This window comes from Erpetoichthys calabaricus, chromosome 12 (genome assembly GCF_900747795.2).
Source record: "Erpetoichthys calabaricus chromosome 12, fErpCal1.3, whole genome shotgun sequence".
In the NCBI taxonomy this organism is placed as follows: Eukaryota; Metazoa; Chordata; class Cladistia; order Polypteriformes; family Polypteridae; genus Erpetoichthys; species Erpetoichthys calabaricus.
In genome coordinates, this window is record NC_041405.2 from 125500092 (window position 1) to 125517455 (window position 17364).

The following is a 17364-nucleotide window of genomic DNA, read 5'->3' on the forward strand; positions in this document are numbered from 1 at the left end:
TGTTAGGTTATATAGCGCCTTGATGTGTGGAGTACAAGTCCAATGAGGTTATGCTCAAGTTTTATAATGCACTGGTGAGGCCTCTATCAATGTCTATTTCATTCAGTTACACAAGGCATTAAACGAACATAATGAGAATATTGCTGAAGACCTGTTCTTGTTAAGTGATGCCTCCTGACCCCAGAGACCAACTTGTCTTTATGGCGTTTGCAGTTTCTCCATGTGCCTTCGTAGGCTTTCGTTAGGAATGCTGGATTCCACTGACTCAAAACTGGCGTTGGCTAAACTGAATATCTTCTTTCAACCCTGTAATGAATAAACCACCATCCATTTTGTCTTTGTATTCCTGATAATGTGATAAATGTCAACTTGATTGATTAACTGAAAACTAGTGAGTTCAGAGGTGTAATATTTTACAATGGCAAATCAAGTGTATTCTACCCACTACATCAATAGGATTAGAAATTCCACAAAATATCTTCCAACACATTGGCACCCCACATTAAATGTTGTAGTAGAACCCATGAAAACACTTGAAACCACCAAAGATAATAACAATTATATATTCAAGAATGTGGTGGAAAAATTAAGATACTGTCGACTTAAACACCAGTGTCCCATCACATGACATAGTTGGTTGTTGTCTACAACGTTGTCACACTCAGCTTCAAATACTTCATAAATAAAATTAATGACTGGGCCATTCATCTTCATATATTAACCCTAAACTAACCTAACCCTAGGTTCATCTATTCATTTAACCCTTGAATGATTTGTTTGTATTTTTCAAGTCAAAATTATTTTTCACAATTATGGTATACATTAATTTCCCACAGGAAATTGTTTTACTCATGCAAAAGATTTGTGTGTAAATTTGAAAGAACACAGTGCCTTTTCTTGCGATTTAAAATGGGGTATATGGTGAACCAGTCCAAACATGATAAAAAAATCTTAAAATTTACCGAATATGTCAATTTTGCCGCAACAAAGGCTTTGTTTTAGAAAACATGCTTTCTGAATTTCCGAAATGAGTTTATGACAACAAAAGAAAAGTAGAAAGAATAAATTTGCCACCGTTTTTCCATACGGTAGGGGTACGTTCTGTTTACTTGTCTAATTATGGCTGGAATTTTCATGGAAATAAGTAATTGAAATAGCATAAAACCACACACATGCTTTCTACCAAAATACTTTGAAAATATGTGCATCTGTATGTAAAATTAGACTGAAAAATCAAGTGTCTAGTTTCAGCTGACTCCCTTATGGTAATCCTGATGTCTTGAAGTTATGGCTGTTAGTGCTTAGGACTGATGTGATTAACTCAATTGAAGAATTTACAGGACATTAATCTACAAGCATGTGGTGTTCACTTTCACAAAGCTGACTTGCAGCCCAAGATAAAAGAAAAGAAACACAGAACAAGTGCAAGATAAGATAAAAAAACTATACTGTACGATAGATAGATAGATAGATAGATAGATAGATAGATAGATAGATAGATAGATAGATAGATAGATAGATAGATAGATAGATAGATAGATAGATAGATAGATAGATAGATAGATAGGTAAATTAAAATATTTTAATAAATTGAAATAGTATAAATAAATAATGATAACAACTAGTAATAAAATAAAAAACAATTATACTGCATATAATTAATCTAATAGGAGCAGATCTGAGGGCAGGAGAGCAGCACAGAGTTCAGAGTTTGGACAGCCAACAGTAGAAGCTATTGCAGACCCTGGCAGAGCTGGTTTGGATACTATGGTACCTTCTGCCAGATGGAAGTGGGACAAAGAGACCATGGGAAGTGTGGGTACAGTTCTCCACAATGCTGCAGGCGTTGCGCATGCAACACTTATTAAAGATGTCCTTAATGGAGGGCAGGGAGGTCCCAATGATCTTTTGTGTTGTGTGTACTATCTCTGATGACATTTTACAACAGCAACAGTCATAGTAACCATAAACAACATGGCTGTGGTCATGAAAAGATAGTCAAAAAATGGTAGTGCCCATACAAAAAGCAAAACACAAAATGTTTTGGCCAGAATAATGGTGAAAATTAGGAATAATGTGAAAGAAATGTCTACAAATGAAACAATCAAATGAAAAATCCAGATTCATAACACAGGACAAACTAGATCTGATGTTAAACAAGTGCAGACAGGATCATATCCACAACAAGGTCTAAATGAGGTAGCCATTGCCATGATTTAGGGTTTTGTTTTCCAGGTGCAGAAAGCAGTTCTGTGTTTTCTTAGTGTGGTTTCGTTTTTCAAGTGTTACTGTATTTTTTAATGTTATAGTTTTTTGTTTTTTTTCATTTTGTTATGTCAGAAGAATCCTGTTGTAAAGAATTGTGACCTTTTAGTTTTTAGTTTTTGACAATGAAACTAGTTAGCATTTTGCTTTGTTTTATGCAGTTTCTTTTGACTAATCTGATTATGAGTTTTTTAAAATCTCTTCATCTTGCTGGTGCTTTTTACCTCGACCAGTTTCATTCTGGCAGAGCAGCCATGGGCAGGGTTAGGCCAAAACCATGACACCACCAGCCTTTCAAAAGCTACACAAAATACTAGGATTTTATAAATTGTGGAATTTTAACGGACCAATTCTTAAATGTTAGCCTTAATGATTGTGATTTGCCTGCTTTACTGACTAAAGAACAAGGAGTGATGGTTTGAAATCCACCTCCAATTTACAGTCGGCCATTCAAATTTTAATTAAGCAGGTAGAGGATGTGAGTGCAAGGCTAGCGCCAGCTCAGCTGTAACCTTAAGTGATTCTGCATCTATTATAATTCCAATTGACTTAGTAACAGAGGTTTACCTCCCCTTGTAAAAAGATTAATTATCATAGAAACTGCAGAATGGAGAATGTCACTTCTCAACTTTTCACCAACAAATTTGGGCATGGTTTGTATTCTGTCCATGCTTTCCTGGCAGAGATGTAAATGATATCTAGCTATGCAATTCAGTCATTAGTGTTTTCTTTGTACGCTCCTGTCAAGGAGACATCTCCCTGCATCAAGTATTTTATGGACTGACCCTATCAGAAATTCTCTGATGTTCCGTCTGTATTCCAACATTTAATTTTGCAGTTCAATGATTTAGATTCTTTCATTCTCAGCCTGTGATCCAACATTATACTATCTGCAATATGACGGGTTTGTTGCTACTACTTCATTAGCAGGGAAGTTTCTTGCACTTTGCATGAGATGGATGGCAAGTAATTGTACTTTTAAAAGTCCAGTACTTGAGAGAGCTTTGTAGTGTTGGCCCTTGGAAGTTTCTTAGGGACATCAGGTGGGCACTCCCCATCAATTTGGGTTTACAACACCTCTAGGGAGATCAATAGTGAACCCCAGCATCCTAGGGCAGCCCCCTCTGCCCGTTAGGCCCCACATCCACTGAACTCTGCCCTCTACTGATTGAGTTGTTGCAGTGTTCATTATGCTTCAGCCAAAGATACCATCATGCTGACTCTGCTTGCTTGGTGACGTTAGCCACAAGCTTCTTTCAGGCTCCCCCTAGTGAATGGCCAGGAAATCCTCTGCAGCCAACTTCCACTGAGTGATTCCATGCCCCGCATCGCCTCTGTGGATATCCGAGGAGGAGTGCTTTCTTTCATTGACTTCCACCATCCTCTCCTCTCACGGCACAGTCAGCTGAAGGAGCCCCACTTGCTTTTTTTGCACAAGACCTGGGGTCAACAACGTTGGTCATGGAAGGCCGCATAGGCTGTTGGTTTTTGTTCCAACCCAGTTGCTTAATTAGATGCCAATCCTTACCAATAACAGCTCTCATTTAATTTCATAGCTTGTTAGAGTTTTAGCTCTGCATTGTCAGTTCATTCGTATAGCATAGATGATTTTTTACTTTCTAAGGATGTGATTTCTATCTATCTATCTATCTATCTATCTATCTATCTATCTATCTATCTATCTATCTATCTATCTATCTATCTATCTATCTATCTATCTATTTGAAGTAATTTTCAGTCCCTCACTTTTTTCTCTTCAGTTTCCTCCTAAATATTTTATTGAAACAGATGTGTGTACATCGATGTTAGATGGAGAACTGCTGGTTCCTTTGCCATTTGCATCTTATTGCTAATAATAAGCAATTAAAAACAGTGAATGCAGCTTTTTATGAATAATTAAGAGTTCAAAATCATAACAAATGAGACAACTAAAATGAAACAGAAAAATGAACAATAAGTGCTTCATCAGCAATAAATGACTTCTTATGAAGCAATCAGGTTGGAACGAAGTCCTGCAGCCACTGTAGCCCTCCAGGACTGACGTTACTCACCAGTGCACTAGACCACAGAAAGTTTCTGGCCTGAGCATTGAGCTAGCAATCTCCTCTAGGAGTTGTAGTTTTCTCTTGAGATCTGCACTCATTTCACAGTGTAAAATGAATAGCCTTGACACACGTAAAAAGGTTTGGGGCAGCCACCCATATATTGTCCCTGGCTGCAAAAGTTTTTTTTGTACAGCACTCATGTGCACTATTTTGAGTTCTCCACTGAACTGACTAGTGGAGGAAAGATGGTGGCTTTATAAACCGAAAGGAGGAAGTGATGTCATCTGGCCGGAACCGGAAGAGACTTCAGTCTAGGGGCCGGAACTCTAAATGTCATTGCATCAGGCAGGTGTTCCCATTTTTGGCCTGTAAAGATAACAGAGGTAGGCTTAGTGCACCCCGCCACCCTCTGGCCCGGCGGGTAATTACCTCCACTTGGTCCACTCAGCTCACTCCTAGCCGCACGTGTGTGACAGCAGTCAGCTGCTGATGTTCTCTAAGAGCTTTCTCTTAGTTTGATGAAGCAGGGCCTTTTGGTTTTGATTTTAACTCTCATCTTCTTCCTCACCTCCTCAGACTGCTGACTGAACAACCAGTCATTCACTAACTTACTAAATGAACTTCATTCTGTCGGTGCTAAGCATTTTGGCATCCTTAATGGCTCCCTGAAAAATTTTGCACACATTTTTTCAAATACTAATTTGTATTCTCATAATGTCGTATGTGTCAGGAATTAAAAGGAAAGTTAAGTGTTAATACTTTAATTTTTTGTATGTGTTGACTCACACAGTTATGACATTGTCAAGTAGCACTGTCTGCAAGTATTGTTACTGTAACCCCTGTATCCATAGCAGGAAAGCCATATGCCCAGTAATTGTCTGTACTCTATGAGAACACAGAAAAGACTCACAGGTGGGAGAAAATATGTTTTTGAGCAAATTACATGAATGAATATCAAGTTAAGTATTCTTTAATGTCATCACATACATATACAGTACATGGTGAGACAAAATTGCATGCCTTCAAGCCCACTGTGTAAAGTGATACAACACAAGACAGCATCGCTTAATCGTAGGTCTTCAATAATGACTTTGCATTTTTCTATAATTGTTGGATCTTTTGGTGTATTGATACCATATCTCTGCAGATCACTACAAAGAAAATGTGCCATTTTGATCAGTTATTATTCGGCAAGGATCTTAATGTGCTGGACATTGTTGGTGTTTGCTATACCTGTTGTATATTTTCTGTCTTGTCATTTAAGACAAGAGATGGAAATTCCCACAAGAAGATCTTCCTCTTGTCACATACGTCTTTGCAACATTCTGCATAAAAGGAAACAGCTATGACATAGCACTTTCAACATTTGTTCTTGGCATGAACATGTAGAAATTTACTGCAAGGTCTTCCTGGAGGCCTGAAAGTGACAGGGATATAATATAATATGAGTCCCTCTTTATAACACTCTTAGGACAAGCAAATAGTCAGCCATGACCTGGACTGACTACCTGAGACTTGAGCTGAACATGCATTAATAAATGAGTGGCCTCTTGAAATCAGCCTGTACTGTGCCCTTGAGTCTACTATCTTAGTTTTTTCTCTTTCATTTCTTACCTTGCATGTTTATGACATTACGTTTTTCCTTTTGACCAGTTGGCTAATTTACCTGATCCAGTCGTTATGCCTTCCTGCCATCCAAATTACATTTTGAAGGTTAGGCCTGTAAGTAAGACCACTAGCAGCTCTTTTTCCTTTGACCTTTTCTTTACCCTGTGGTGCCAAATTATTTGTACTTAATGCAGATCCACTTAGGTAACCATCTACGTCTCCTGGTAGAAAATCCTCTGGGACGATGTTTTCATGTGCTTCTACCTTCCAACTCATATCCATCCATCCATCCATTGCTACTGTATATCCTAACTACAGGGTCACGGGAGTCAGCTGGAGCCAATCCCCTTCCAACTCATATCCACTCCAAAATAATGGTGCTAGGCACTCTCATCTGTCTTTGCTAGCTGTAGTGTTCTGTGACCACTTCAAATTCAATGCCAACGAAGATAAACACCAATGGGCTGAAGATAAATGACACTTCACATAAAAGTAGTACAAATGTTACTTTAATATTCTGTCAGACTGGGCAAGTAAATTAACTGCTCCACTTGCCATTATTTATATAGGTCAACTAAGCATTTGTTATATATACATAGTGGGCGCTCGAGAAACTGAGCAAGGAGTCTGAGTGTCTGGGCTTGCAAGTGTCCTGGATAAAAACCAAGATCCAGGCCTTTAATGACCTCTTGGGCACAGCCATCAGCAGTGTGTCTGTCTGCAGAGAGAGTGTCGACCTTGTTGAGAGATTTACTTACCTTGGCAGTGACATTCATGTCTCTGGTGACTCTTCCTGTGAAGTCAGTAGACAGATTGGGAGAGTATGGGAGGTCATGAGGTCGCTGGAAAGGGGTGTGTGGCACTCCCGATATCTATGCAAAACGACGAAGGTCCAAGTCTTTAGAGTCCTGGTGCTTTCTGTCTTGCTATATGGTTGTGAGACACGGATGCTATCTAGTGACCTGAGATGAAGACTGGACTTTGGTACTGTGTCTCTCCAGAAAATCCTTGGGTACCGCTGGTTTGACTTTGTTCGAATGAGCGGATGCTCATGGAGTCCCGAATGAGGCACATTACCTGCATTGTGAGGGAGCTTCTTTACAGCACTCAATGTTGTAAATCTTTGCTTATCCTCAAATTTTGTAAGAATCTGTACAACAATTGAATTATTCTCTTAACTGAAATGTAAAGTTATTATAATATTTTTAAATAGAAACTCTTTTCATGCTTTCATTTAAATTTTTCTCTTTGAAATGTTATAAAAAAATATGCATGGGAATTCACTTTCAGCACTTACATATATTGCAGAAACTTTCAACGATCCCAAGAAGAAATCCAAAAGTACACCAAAGCAGTATACTGGGAATACACGGACTCGACATTCACCAGACCAAAGTCCAAACCTTCATGGATGGGTAAATGAAATATTTTCAATTTACGAATTTAAAATTCTAAGAAGTGTACAGTCTCCTATGTAAAACCAGGATTTAGTTTCTTTGACTGTTATTTAAAACTGTTATTTAGAGCTTCACTAAAATGACCATCCTTAAGGCTACTTTGTTTAAAAAACAACCTGTAAATCACTAAATTATCAGGTTTTACAAAAATGGGACATTGTGATGAGTGATAATGAGAGAATTAAGAAAAACATGCCATTCTTACAGTAGCCACAGGGCTGTAAGAAAAGCAAAATTCTACTAACGACACCAATGAGAACAAATATCAGGCTGCTCTTAAGCGTATACAATGTGCAGACAGATCTATTGTTGGCATGGAGCTGGACAGTTTAACATCTGTGGCAGAGCGAAGGGCACTCAGCAGGCTCCTATCAATTATGGAGAATCCACTGCATCCACTAAATAGTATCATCTCCAGACAGAAGAGCAGCTTCAGCGACAGACTGCTGTCACTGTCCTGCTCCACTGACAGATTGAGGAGATCGTTCCTCCCCCAAACTATGCGACTCTTCAATTCCACCCGGTGGTGTAAACGTTAACATTTAACATTATACAAAGTTATTGTCTGTTTTTTCATCTGCATTATTATCATTCTTTAATTTAATATTATTTATTGTATCATTATGCTGCTGCTGGAGAATGTGAATTTCCCATTGGGATTAATAAAGTATCTATCTATCTATCTATCTATCTATCTATCTATCTATCTATCTATCTATCTATCTATCTATCTATCTATCTATCTATCTATCTATCTATCTATCTAAAATTGCATTAACTTGAATGATTCATGTGCTCTGAGGTGCTCATTATGTTCATTATTTAGAAGAATCTTTAGTTGGAACAGCAGAGAAAGAGTTACAGGCACATATCTGATACATGACAGTCTATGAAATCTTTCACTAAAATCAACACATTAAGTGGAAAGTCCAAGCAAGTTATAACCAAACTAAACCTATTTCTGTTTTTTTTAATTCTTTGAGTTTCTATAAAGCTAAGCTACTGCAGACTTCAGTTTTGATGATCCAAGGCTTGAAGTGATTTTGTGTGTGTGCCGCCATCTTTTACAAAGGCAGCTTGTTGACATCATAAGCCACATCACCATTGGCCTACATGGTTAGTTAATCGTGATGTCGCCATCAACAACACGGCAGCACATAACAGCAATAATGCACAAGCAAAATGGTCACACAATTGAAGTCATGAAAATAACAATTAAGCTTAAAGGATATATTCAGAATTTTTCAAGTTAAAGTTATTTCTTCAGAAACACGGTATACATGCATTTGCCCCAAGAAATTGTGTTCTAAAGTATTTTCTATAATTTAAGAAATATATAAAGCATGTCCTGCTGTTTTATAGTGGAGCCTTATGGGGCATGAGAGACTAAAAATTCACCAAATACATTCATTTTTTCAAGTCAAGATAGTTGTTGAGTATCAATCCACATCTTGTGATTACACACACATTGTAAAATAACTTTTACATGTCATTTTTGAACAAAAAAAACTCAAAATATTATGGGATTCAGAAATTAAAAGAAGCTGAGCATTTGTCATTTTCTGTAATAAGTGGCCACCGTGTCGTGGTTTCCTCTCGAAAGCCCAAATCACAGTAAACTTTTTGTGCTACGTGGTTGGTTTTGTTTTGAGTTACTTGCATATTTATGTGAGAACTCACACAGATGAATAGAAAACCTATCTTTACCTTGAGAAAAACAGTCCCAGGAATATGTGATAAAATGACTGTTTCCAGAGTCCTTTGTTGTCGCAAAACATGCGTCTGAAATGCGGAAGGCAGATTTTCTTTTATCAAAACTCAAACAGGATGTATAGTTTTTATGCTTTTATTTTCCATTGGAGCCCCATGCCCCATAGATTCATTTGTAAAATACCAGGATAGGCTATGTATTTTTTAAAATATATACAAAATGTTTCACTTTAGAACACAGTTTTGCATGTCAAATGCATACAATATATACTCATGGATAAGTTCTCCCGCGGATAAGTCTGGGCTTGATTTTCAGTATAATTTCTGGTATTTTATAATGTTGGTCGTATAAGTCGAATGCAGAAAACTCACACAATTGGTCCAAGAGAATACGATATGCTAACGCCCACCTGAGAGAGTAACCACGGAGCACACAGCCTTTGCTTTTCTACGTATTGTACCTACGTGACCACACAGTACTACCCGATCTATTCCAAAGCAACGTCTGCACTTATTTGTGTTTTTCTATCTCATGCCCTCATACACTTTTATCGTAAGAACATCCCTTATCTATGAAGGAGCATTCGATCAGAAGAAAATATGAAGCTGGTTTTAAATTAAATGTCGTTGAAGTGGCGAAAGAAATTGGTAACTGCACTGCTGCAAGAAAATTTGATGTATGAGAAACTGGTGCGAGATTGGGGGAGGAAAGAAGATGTTAAAAAAAAATTTTAAGTATCGCATTTTTGAACGGGCGTATAAGTCTGGGTCTGATTTTATGATCGATTTTTCGGGTTTCAAGAGCTGACTTTTATGTGAGTATATACGGTATATACCACGTGTGGAACAGGGCGTCCCGGACACAGGCAGGCAGACACATCTAAGTCCATCACCACACGTTTATTATAGATACTACTATTTACAAAGTCAATAAGTGCACCAACACTACTCCCCACAGTCCCACAGTCCTGGTTCTCATTAGCCATCTCTCTTCCCAAACTCTTCTCACACACAGGGCCTCTCTTCGCCCCTTTCTCTCACCGACCTCATCCAGCTCCTCACCTGACTCCAGCCTTGATTGTCGAGAGGCGGACCTTTAAATAGGCAGTTGATTGCCGACCACACCCAGCCACCTGTGACACATGATTGTGAAGAAATAACTTCAACTTGAAAGAGGCTTAGATTATCCTTTAATATCAAAGAACATAAATAAAATTAATCAGAACATTGTCTAATGGCGTCCTGACAGAGAATATTCTAAAAGCCATGTCTCAAATTATTTGAAGAGCTGCTAATATTTACCTTTGTATATTTTGGGCAAAATTCATTCAAATCATTGTAGTTAACATTTAGAGGAAGAAAATGAATTATGAGTTTTAAACTGATGTGCTGCCTTATTTAATATGTTACAGGCAATTCATCCTCCACAATCTCCATTGAATAATTTAACAACTGAAATAATCCCCTTGTAAGCCTCAAATCAATAACGACAGAACATACACTGAATGCTAAATACTGCTATTTTTCTAAGAACTCAATGTACAGCACAAAACAAAAATCTCATGTAAAAAGAACTTATTCCTACAATAAAACTCTATTTGCCCATCTATCTATCCATTTTCTGAACCCACTTATCCCATTACAGGGTGACAGGGAGCCACAGCAACATAGCAGACAAGGCAGGAATCGGCCCTTGGTGGAACGGCAGTCCATTGCAGACACGAGCTCTCTCAGATCTTGTCGCTTTAATTCAACATGCATGTCTTTGGGGCAGAGACTGGGACTATATAATCATACTGGAGCTCAAATGAGCACTGGGAGAATGTGTAAACTCCAAGAAGGCAGTAATCAAGTTCAAGTTCAAGTTCAAGTAGGCTTTATTGTCACTTCAACCATATACAGTTAGTACACAGTGAAACGAAACAACGTTCCCCAGGACCAAGGTGCTACATGCAACATAAATTTACAACATAAATTAACAGAAAAACTAAACTAGCTAACTAAGAGGCCTAGTTAGCTGGCTAGCAGAGACAAGACAGATTGACCTAACATAAATTACCTAACATGAATTACCTAACATGAATTACAGCATAAATCAACAAAAACTAACTAACTATCTAAGGAAGACTTTTTTAACCAGACAGCAGACAACAAAGTGCACGTGCAATGTGCAAACAAAAGCAACAAGTGACAGTGCGACAAAAAACACAAACGTAACATAATAATATGGTGTTGTGGTGATGAGTTGAGGTAGTGGAGAAACAGTAAACATTCCTTAGTTTAGCAGCAAAAAAATTAGGAAGTAAAGAAGTTAGTGCAAAAAATAAACCAGTAATGGATATTGTGCAAAAAAAGAAAGCATTTACAGGTTGGTGTGTACGATAGTTTGGTAGTGTAGGTCAGTGTGTTTAAGCTTGTGTTGATTAGTCAGTCCAATCTCAATGTTTTGAGGTAGTTGAGTTAAGCTAAGTGATAATGTTTGTGTGTGCGTGTGTGTGTGCGTGCGTGTGTGTGTGTTTATCAGTCCAGTCCCTTTTTGTTGAGAAGACGGATGGCTTGTGGAAAAAAGCTGTTGCACAGTCTGGATGTGTGTGCCCGAATGCTTCGGTACCTTTTTCCAGATGGCAGGAGGGTGAAGTGTGTGTGAGAGGGGTGTGTCCGATCAGCCACAATGCTGGTGGCTTTGCGGATGCAGCGTGTGGTGTAGATGTCTTCAATAGAGGGGAGAGAGACCCCGATGATCTTCTCTGCTGTCCTCACTATCCGCTGTAGGGTCTTGCGGTCCGATATGGCACAATTCCCAAACCAGACAGTGATGCAGCCGCTCAGGATGCTCTCGATAGTTCCTCTATAGAAGGTGGTCAGGATCGGTGGTGGGAGCTGGGCCTTTCTCAGTCTTCTCAGAAAGAAGAGACGCTGTTGGGCTTTCTTGTGTAGGGAGCTGGTGTTGAGGGACCAGCTGAGGTCCTTCTCCAGGTGGACGCCCAGGAATTTGGTGCTGTCGACGATCTCCACAGAGGAGCCGTTGATGCTCAGCGGAGAATGGTCACCTCGTGTCCTCCTAAAGTCAACAACCATCTCCTTTGTCTTGTCAACATTCAGAGACAGGTTGTTGTCTTTACACCAGTCCGTTAGCCCCTGCACTTCCTCTCTGTACGCTGACTCGTCATTCTTGCTAATGAGACCCACCACGGTCGTGTCATCAGCGAACTTAATGATGTGATTTGAGCTGTATGTTGCTACACAGTCGTGAGTCAGCAGTGTGAACAGCAGGGGACTGAGCACACAGCCTTGTGGGGCACCAGTGCTCAGTGTGGTGGTGCTGGAGGTGCAGTTCCCGATCCGTACTGACTGAGGCCTTCCGGTCAGAAAGTCCAGGATCCAGTTGCAGAGGGAGGTGTTCAGGCCCAACAGGCTCAGCTTCCCGATCAGTTGTTGGGGGATGATCGTGTTGAATGCTGAGCTGAAATCTATGTACAGCATTCGAACATATGTGTCCTTCTTGTCCAAGTGTGTGAGGGCAAGATGGAGTGCAGTGGAGATGGCGTCGTCCGTTGAGCGGTTAGGACGGTACGCAAATTGCAGTGGGTCCAGTGAGGGGGGCAGCAGGGACTTGATGTGTCTCATGACAAGCCGCTCGAAGCACTTCATGATGGTGGGTGTAAGTGCAACAGGACGATAGTCATTGAGACAGGACACAGAAGACTTCTTGGGCACGGGTACGATGGTGGTGGCCTTGAAGCACGTGGGAACGACGGCGCTGCTCAGAGAGATGTTGAAGATGTCGGTAAGAACATCTGTCAGCTGTTCTGCACATTCTCTAAGCACTCTGCCTGGGATGTTGTCTGGTCCAGCAGCTTTACGTGGGTTGACTCTGCGTAGTGTACTCAACTGTACTATAGTGAAATGCAGAAGTATTGCATTTACTGCTTTACAGAGATTAACTCAAACACGCGGTATGTTTCAAACACTAAGATCATACAGAGTTTGCTGAAATCGTTATGTACCAAGAATCAGAGAGAGCCTAAACCAGCTATTCCCAAACTTTTCTATGCCCAAAACCCCTAGAAAATGCTTGATTTATGTTTGCACCCCTTAAAAACGTAATAGCATATTTGAAGATGAAGAAGTTAGTTTTCTCATTTTTGAACCACATACAGTACTGCAGGTGAACAAATTGAATTAAAAAAAATGAGCTTTTAACTCAGTTCATAAAATTTTAATACAAATTGAGCAATTTACCTCCATATATCTCAACAGTCTTGTAAATATGTCCCCTATGAGGTTTAGACACTTGATTGATGATCCTTGGGTTTGGGGTAGTATCAAGTGCCACGAAGAAATGACACATGGTCATCGATTGAGGGGTTTGGGAGTTTGGAGACCCCCGTGAAGCAATGGGTGTTGGTTCAACAAGCTTTTGTCCCCAGATCGCACATGCACAGCAGTTAAGACACAGATGCACCACATGATAATAACAAAAAAGGTAAAAATAAAAGTCAAGTTCAGAATGAAAAAGGAAACACAAGGCAACAATAAAAATGAACTGACCACAGTTCAAAACCTCATAAAGCAGACAAGATCAGGTCTAAGTATCTACTGCCTTAGGTAAAGCACATAGCATAAATAAAATATTGACTGCCAGTACCTCATTATGCATGAATGGGATCTGACTGTGATAACTGTGTTATAATTAGTTTTGTTTTATTTACAAGCAGCAGGGATGCAAACAACCCTAAAGGATGAATTCAATAGAACTGTCAGTACACAGAGAAACATGAAGCAAAAAAAAATGAAAAGCTAAAGCCAGATGTTTGCAATATTCAAAATTTATATTGCTCTGTTATAAAAAAGAAATTGAGACAAGTCGAGATCTTTTGAAGAGAGACAGAGAGACATTTTCACGTCCCACGAAATGGACAAATCGTGTCATACTTATAACCTTTGGAAGCAAGTCACATGATACACATGCAGCGCAGGTTAGAGATAACGGAAGTAGGAAAATTCAAAAGTCTCAAAAAAAAGGAGAGTAAAGATCGCATTAGCGCAAACAAATGGAAAATAGTACTCCGTGAAATAACAGAACAGCGAAAAGAGATAGAACAGTGTTTGAGGATGTCTGGGGGAGAAGAGAGACGAAATGCAGATCACGCAGTATGGCAGCAGCAGCAGCAAGACAGCAGCTGATCAAGCAAAGAGGAGGTAAAAAAAACAACTGCATTTGTTTCCCATTGTATCGCCGTTTAAGAGGGGTTTCAGAGGAGCGGCCACATGTCCTTGGGGTGCGTTCAGCCCCCCTTTTCACAACAACGCGTAACGCTGGTGGGGGGAGGAAAGGGGTTGGCGAGCAAAGCGAGCAATAATTAACCATTAAAATAATGTTTAAATATGTTCTGTACACAGGAGACAAACATATGCATGACAATACTAGGACTACTTCTGCTGCGTCTATGTACTGTATACTTTAGGAATTTAACTGAAGAGCCATAGCAACATGCGCATTTGAAATCTTTACTTAATTTTCAGCAGATTTCATCCTCTGTAGAAAGTTTGAAAGGGATACATTTGAAGCCAACAGATTAGAAAATGTAAAGATGCTGTTGCTTCAATTAAGATGTTGAGTAGGTGTCCTTTCTAAAGTCTGTGTATTTGTGTTTTTTTTTTTCTTTCCTTCAGGTATTCTAGGTCCTACTATAAAAGCTGAAGTCAACGATAAGGTGGTAGTTAACTTCAAGAACTTTGCTTCTCGTCCCTATAGTGTGAATCCGATTGGTATTACATACTGGAAGCAATCAGAAGGTACGTCAGGTTTGTTTTGCATATTTTAGTTTCACAGAAATAACAAAAGTTGTTTGGAAGACTTCCATGTGCTAATAAATCTAATCATCCTTTCAAGATAGAATGATCCTGAGAGTATGACTGAATTGAGAGGCAAGGGCAGCAAATGGTGAATATGTATTCTGCCACAGTAATAATTCAATGTGTTTACATGCACACACACAATCAGGTTAAGGTAAATAACTTGATTAAGTCACAAACCTGGTTTCTTAATAATCCGCATTTACATGCGCAAGTAATCCCTTGGAGGTTTTCTCTGGCAAAACACTCCGACGTCATTAAACTGCGCAAAAAAAAAAAAAAAGACTTAAATGTCATCACCAGCCCCTTAGAATCCGAAAACAAGCCTGATGACTGTGACAATTTTGTGTTTTATAAATATGTTTGTTGAAATTTACGCTTAATTTAAAGGTTTGTTACACAGCAGATTACACCCAGCACCCTCTTATCTGCTTGGCTGTGCTACTGAGCCTTGCAAAGGCCCGTTACGTGTGCTGAATAGGTGTTTCTCTTTACATCAGTAAGATATGCGTTAAGTTACTCGTTATCTTAAAAAGTAGTCGGACGACGTGACACACGTTACTTTAAACGTGATATCCCACTGCTCCCGAGATTGTGCTGCTGATTTTATCGCTGTACGTTCAGCTCGTCAATACAAATTTAACGGTTTCTGTAATACGGAGACAGCTTATTTCTGTCAGGAGAAGGAATAATGTGATCACCCGAACTTTTGTTTCTGGAAATGTATTTTGTGGACACTTCTAGCCGTGGCTGATAACAAATACACGCACTGGTTGACTGAGTGGAACGGACACCTGCAGACTACAATGTCCTTAACAGTAATAAGGGCTCATTTATACTTCCCGCTCAGAATGCGTACGCGCCCTCATCATGGCCCCCACGCGTTCTGAGCGTTCATTTGATGCGTCCTATGAGCAGGTCCTCAGAAATTAACGCGACGCGTGCGCGAGTTACAGTACCAGCAAAACGTCGGGAGGCACAGTGTGCTACTATCTACACGTGACAGAAAGCCGCTTTGCGGATCCTACGAGATCAGTGTGCGCGCTTCGATATTTGATAAATGGTTCGATGTGGTGAAGCAAAATGCCGACATACAGATGTATTCATGGTGCTTTTATATTCAAGCATTGCATATTCCCGATCGTAATGATACGATACGTTTTAAAATTCTCACATACCGTCTTCTGTGCTATCTTTTTTTCTAGGGCTTCCTCTGCTCCTGACAGCAGCGAATCACCAGCAATAGATCACCACACTGAGCACATTAAATGTATGATATTCCAACTCTCTGCACATTTAGAATCCTTAGATTTATACTTGATATCACTAACATGATGAAAAGCATTAAAGTATGTATATTACATTTTACAGATAAATCGGTAATTTTGTTTAAATAATGAATATTGTTAATAATTACACACGGGGTGACACAGTGGCGGAGCGTTAGCGCTGCTGTCTTGCAGGGAGTCACGTCGCTGATATTCCCTGCTTGGAGTTTACATGTTTTCCTGCTGGGTTTCCTCAGTGTGCTCCAGTTTCCTTCCAAAGATATGCAGATTTGGGGATTTGGTGCCGGTAAAATGACGCTAGTGTCTATGTGTGCTTGTATTCGCCTTGCGATGAGCCGAGGCATCGTCCAGGGATTGTATCTCACTCGTGCCCAATGCTTGCTGGAATGGACACATCCCTGGATTTAATCAATAAACATCCTTTTCAGAGATATTGCGGTAAGGTGTCATCGGAATTTAATGGGTGTTCTAGGCAATTCACAACACAGAGAAGCCGAACATGTTCTCACCATGATAATATCTCGCACTGCCACATTCCTCCAGATTTACGTAAAGTACGCGCACAAGTATAAACACTTCAACGCTTGCGTAGCAGGAGCGTCCGCTGCAGCACGCGTCGCGTCACGTGAAGTATAACTCCGGCCTTCCCGGCTGTGCGTTTACATGGCCACGTAATCTTATTATTTACAGAAAAGTTTTCCTCAGTTATTCAGTTTTGTCAGAGGCCAATAACCCTATTTCTCTGAACGGAATAAGGGTTTACATAGCATTTTAGAAATCAGGCTTCAGTGAATAATCAGGTTATTGAAGCTCATGTAAACGTGCTAATTGAGAACGATTTTTAATGCAGTTTAAAGCCTTGTGAAGTTCAAAACTAGCAAGTCTATATCGATCTCTGCCATAACCAGAAAATCAATAAATATAATGCCCTCCCAATTGAATATTTTTATCCAGAGCTCGGATAACCAAAAAATTCTTCAACTGACCTCACGGGTTGCCATCTTTGGTTGTCCGGCATAGCAGTATAGGTAGCACTGTCGACAAAGTAAGCCCAAAATTAGTGGCACCCATTGATAATAAAGTGGCGCTGTTGAAAGACATTAAAAGAAACTATAATCAAAAATGAGTTCA

At 39.6% G+C, this 17364-nt stretch overlaps 1 protein-coding gene across 1 annotated transcript in view; it reads left to right on the forward strand.

Moving 5' to 3' along the window:
• f8 (coagulation factor VIII, procoagulant component) overlaps positions 1-17364 on the forward strand; it is a 127976-nt gene that overhangs the window by 2022 nt on the left and 108590 nt on the right. The window contains exons 2-3 of the mRNA XM_028816098.2: positions 7227-7333; positions 14762-14884. Of these exons, the coding sequence (XP_028671931.2) occupies positions 7227-7333; positions 14762-14884 (230 nt within the window). The remainder of the gene's footprint in view (positions 1-7226; positions 7334-14761; positions 14885-17364) is intronic.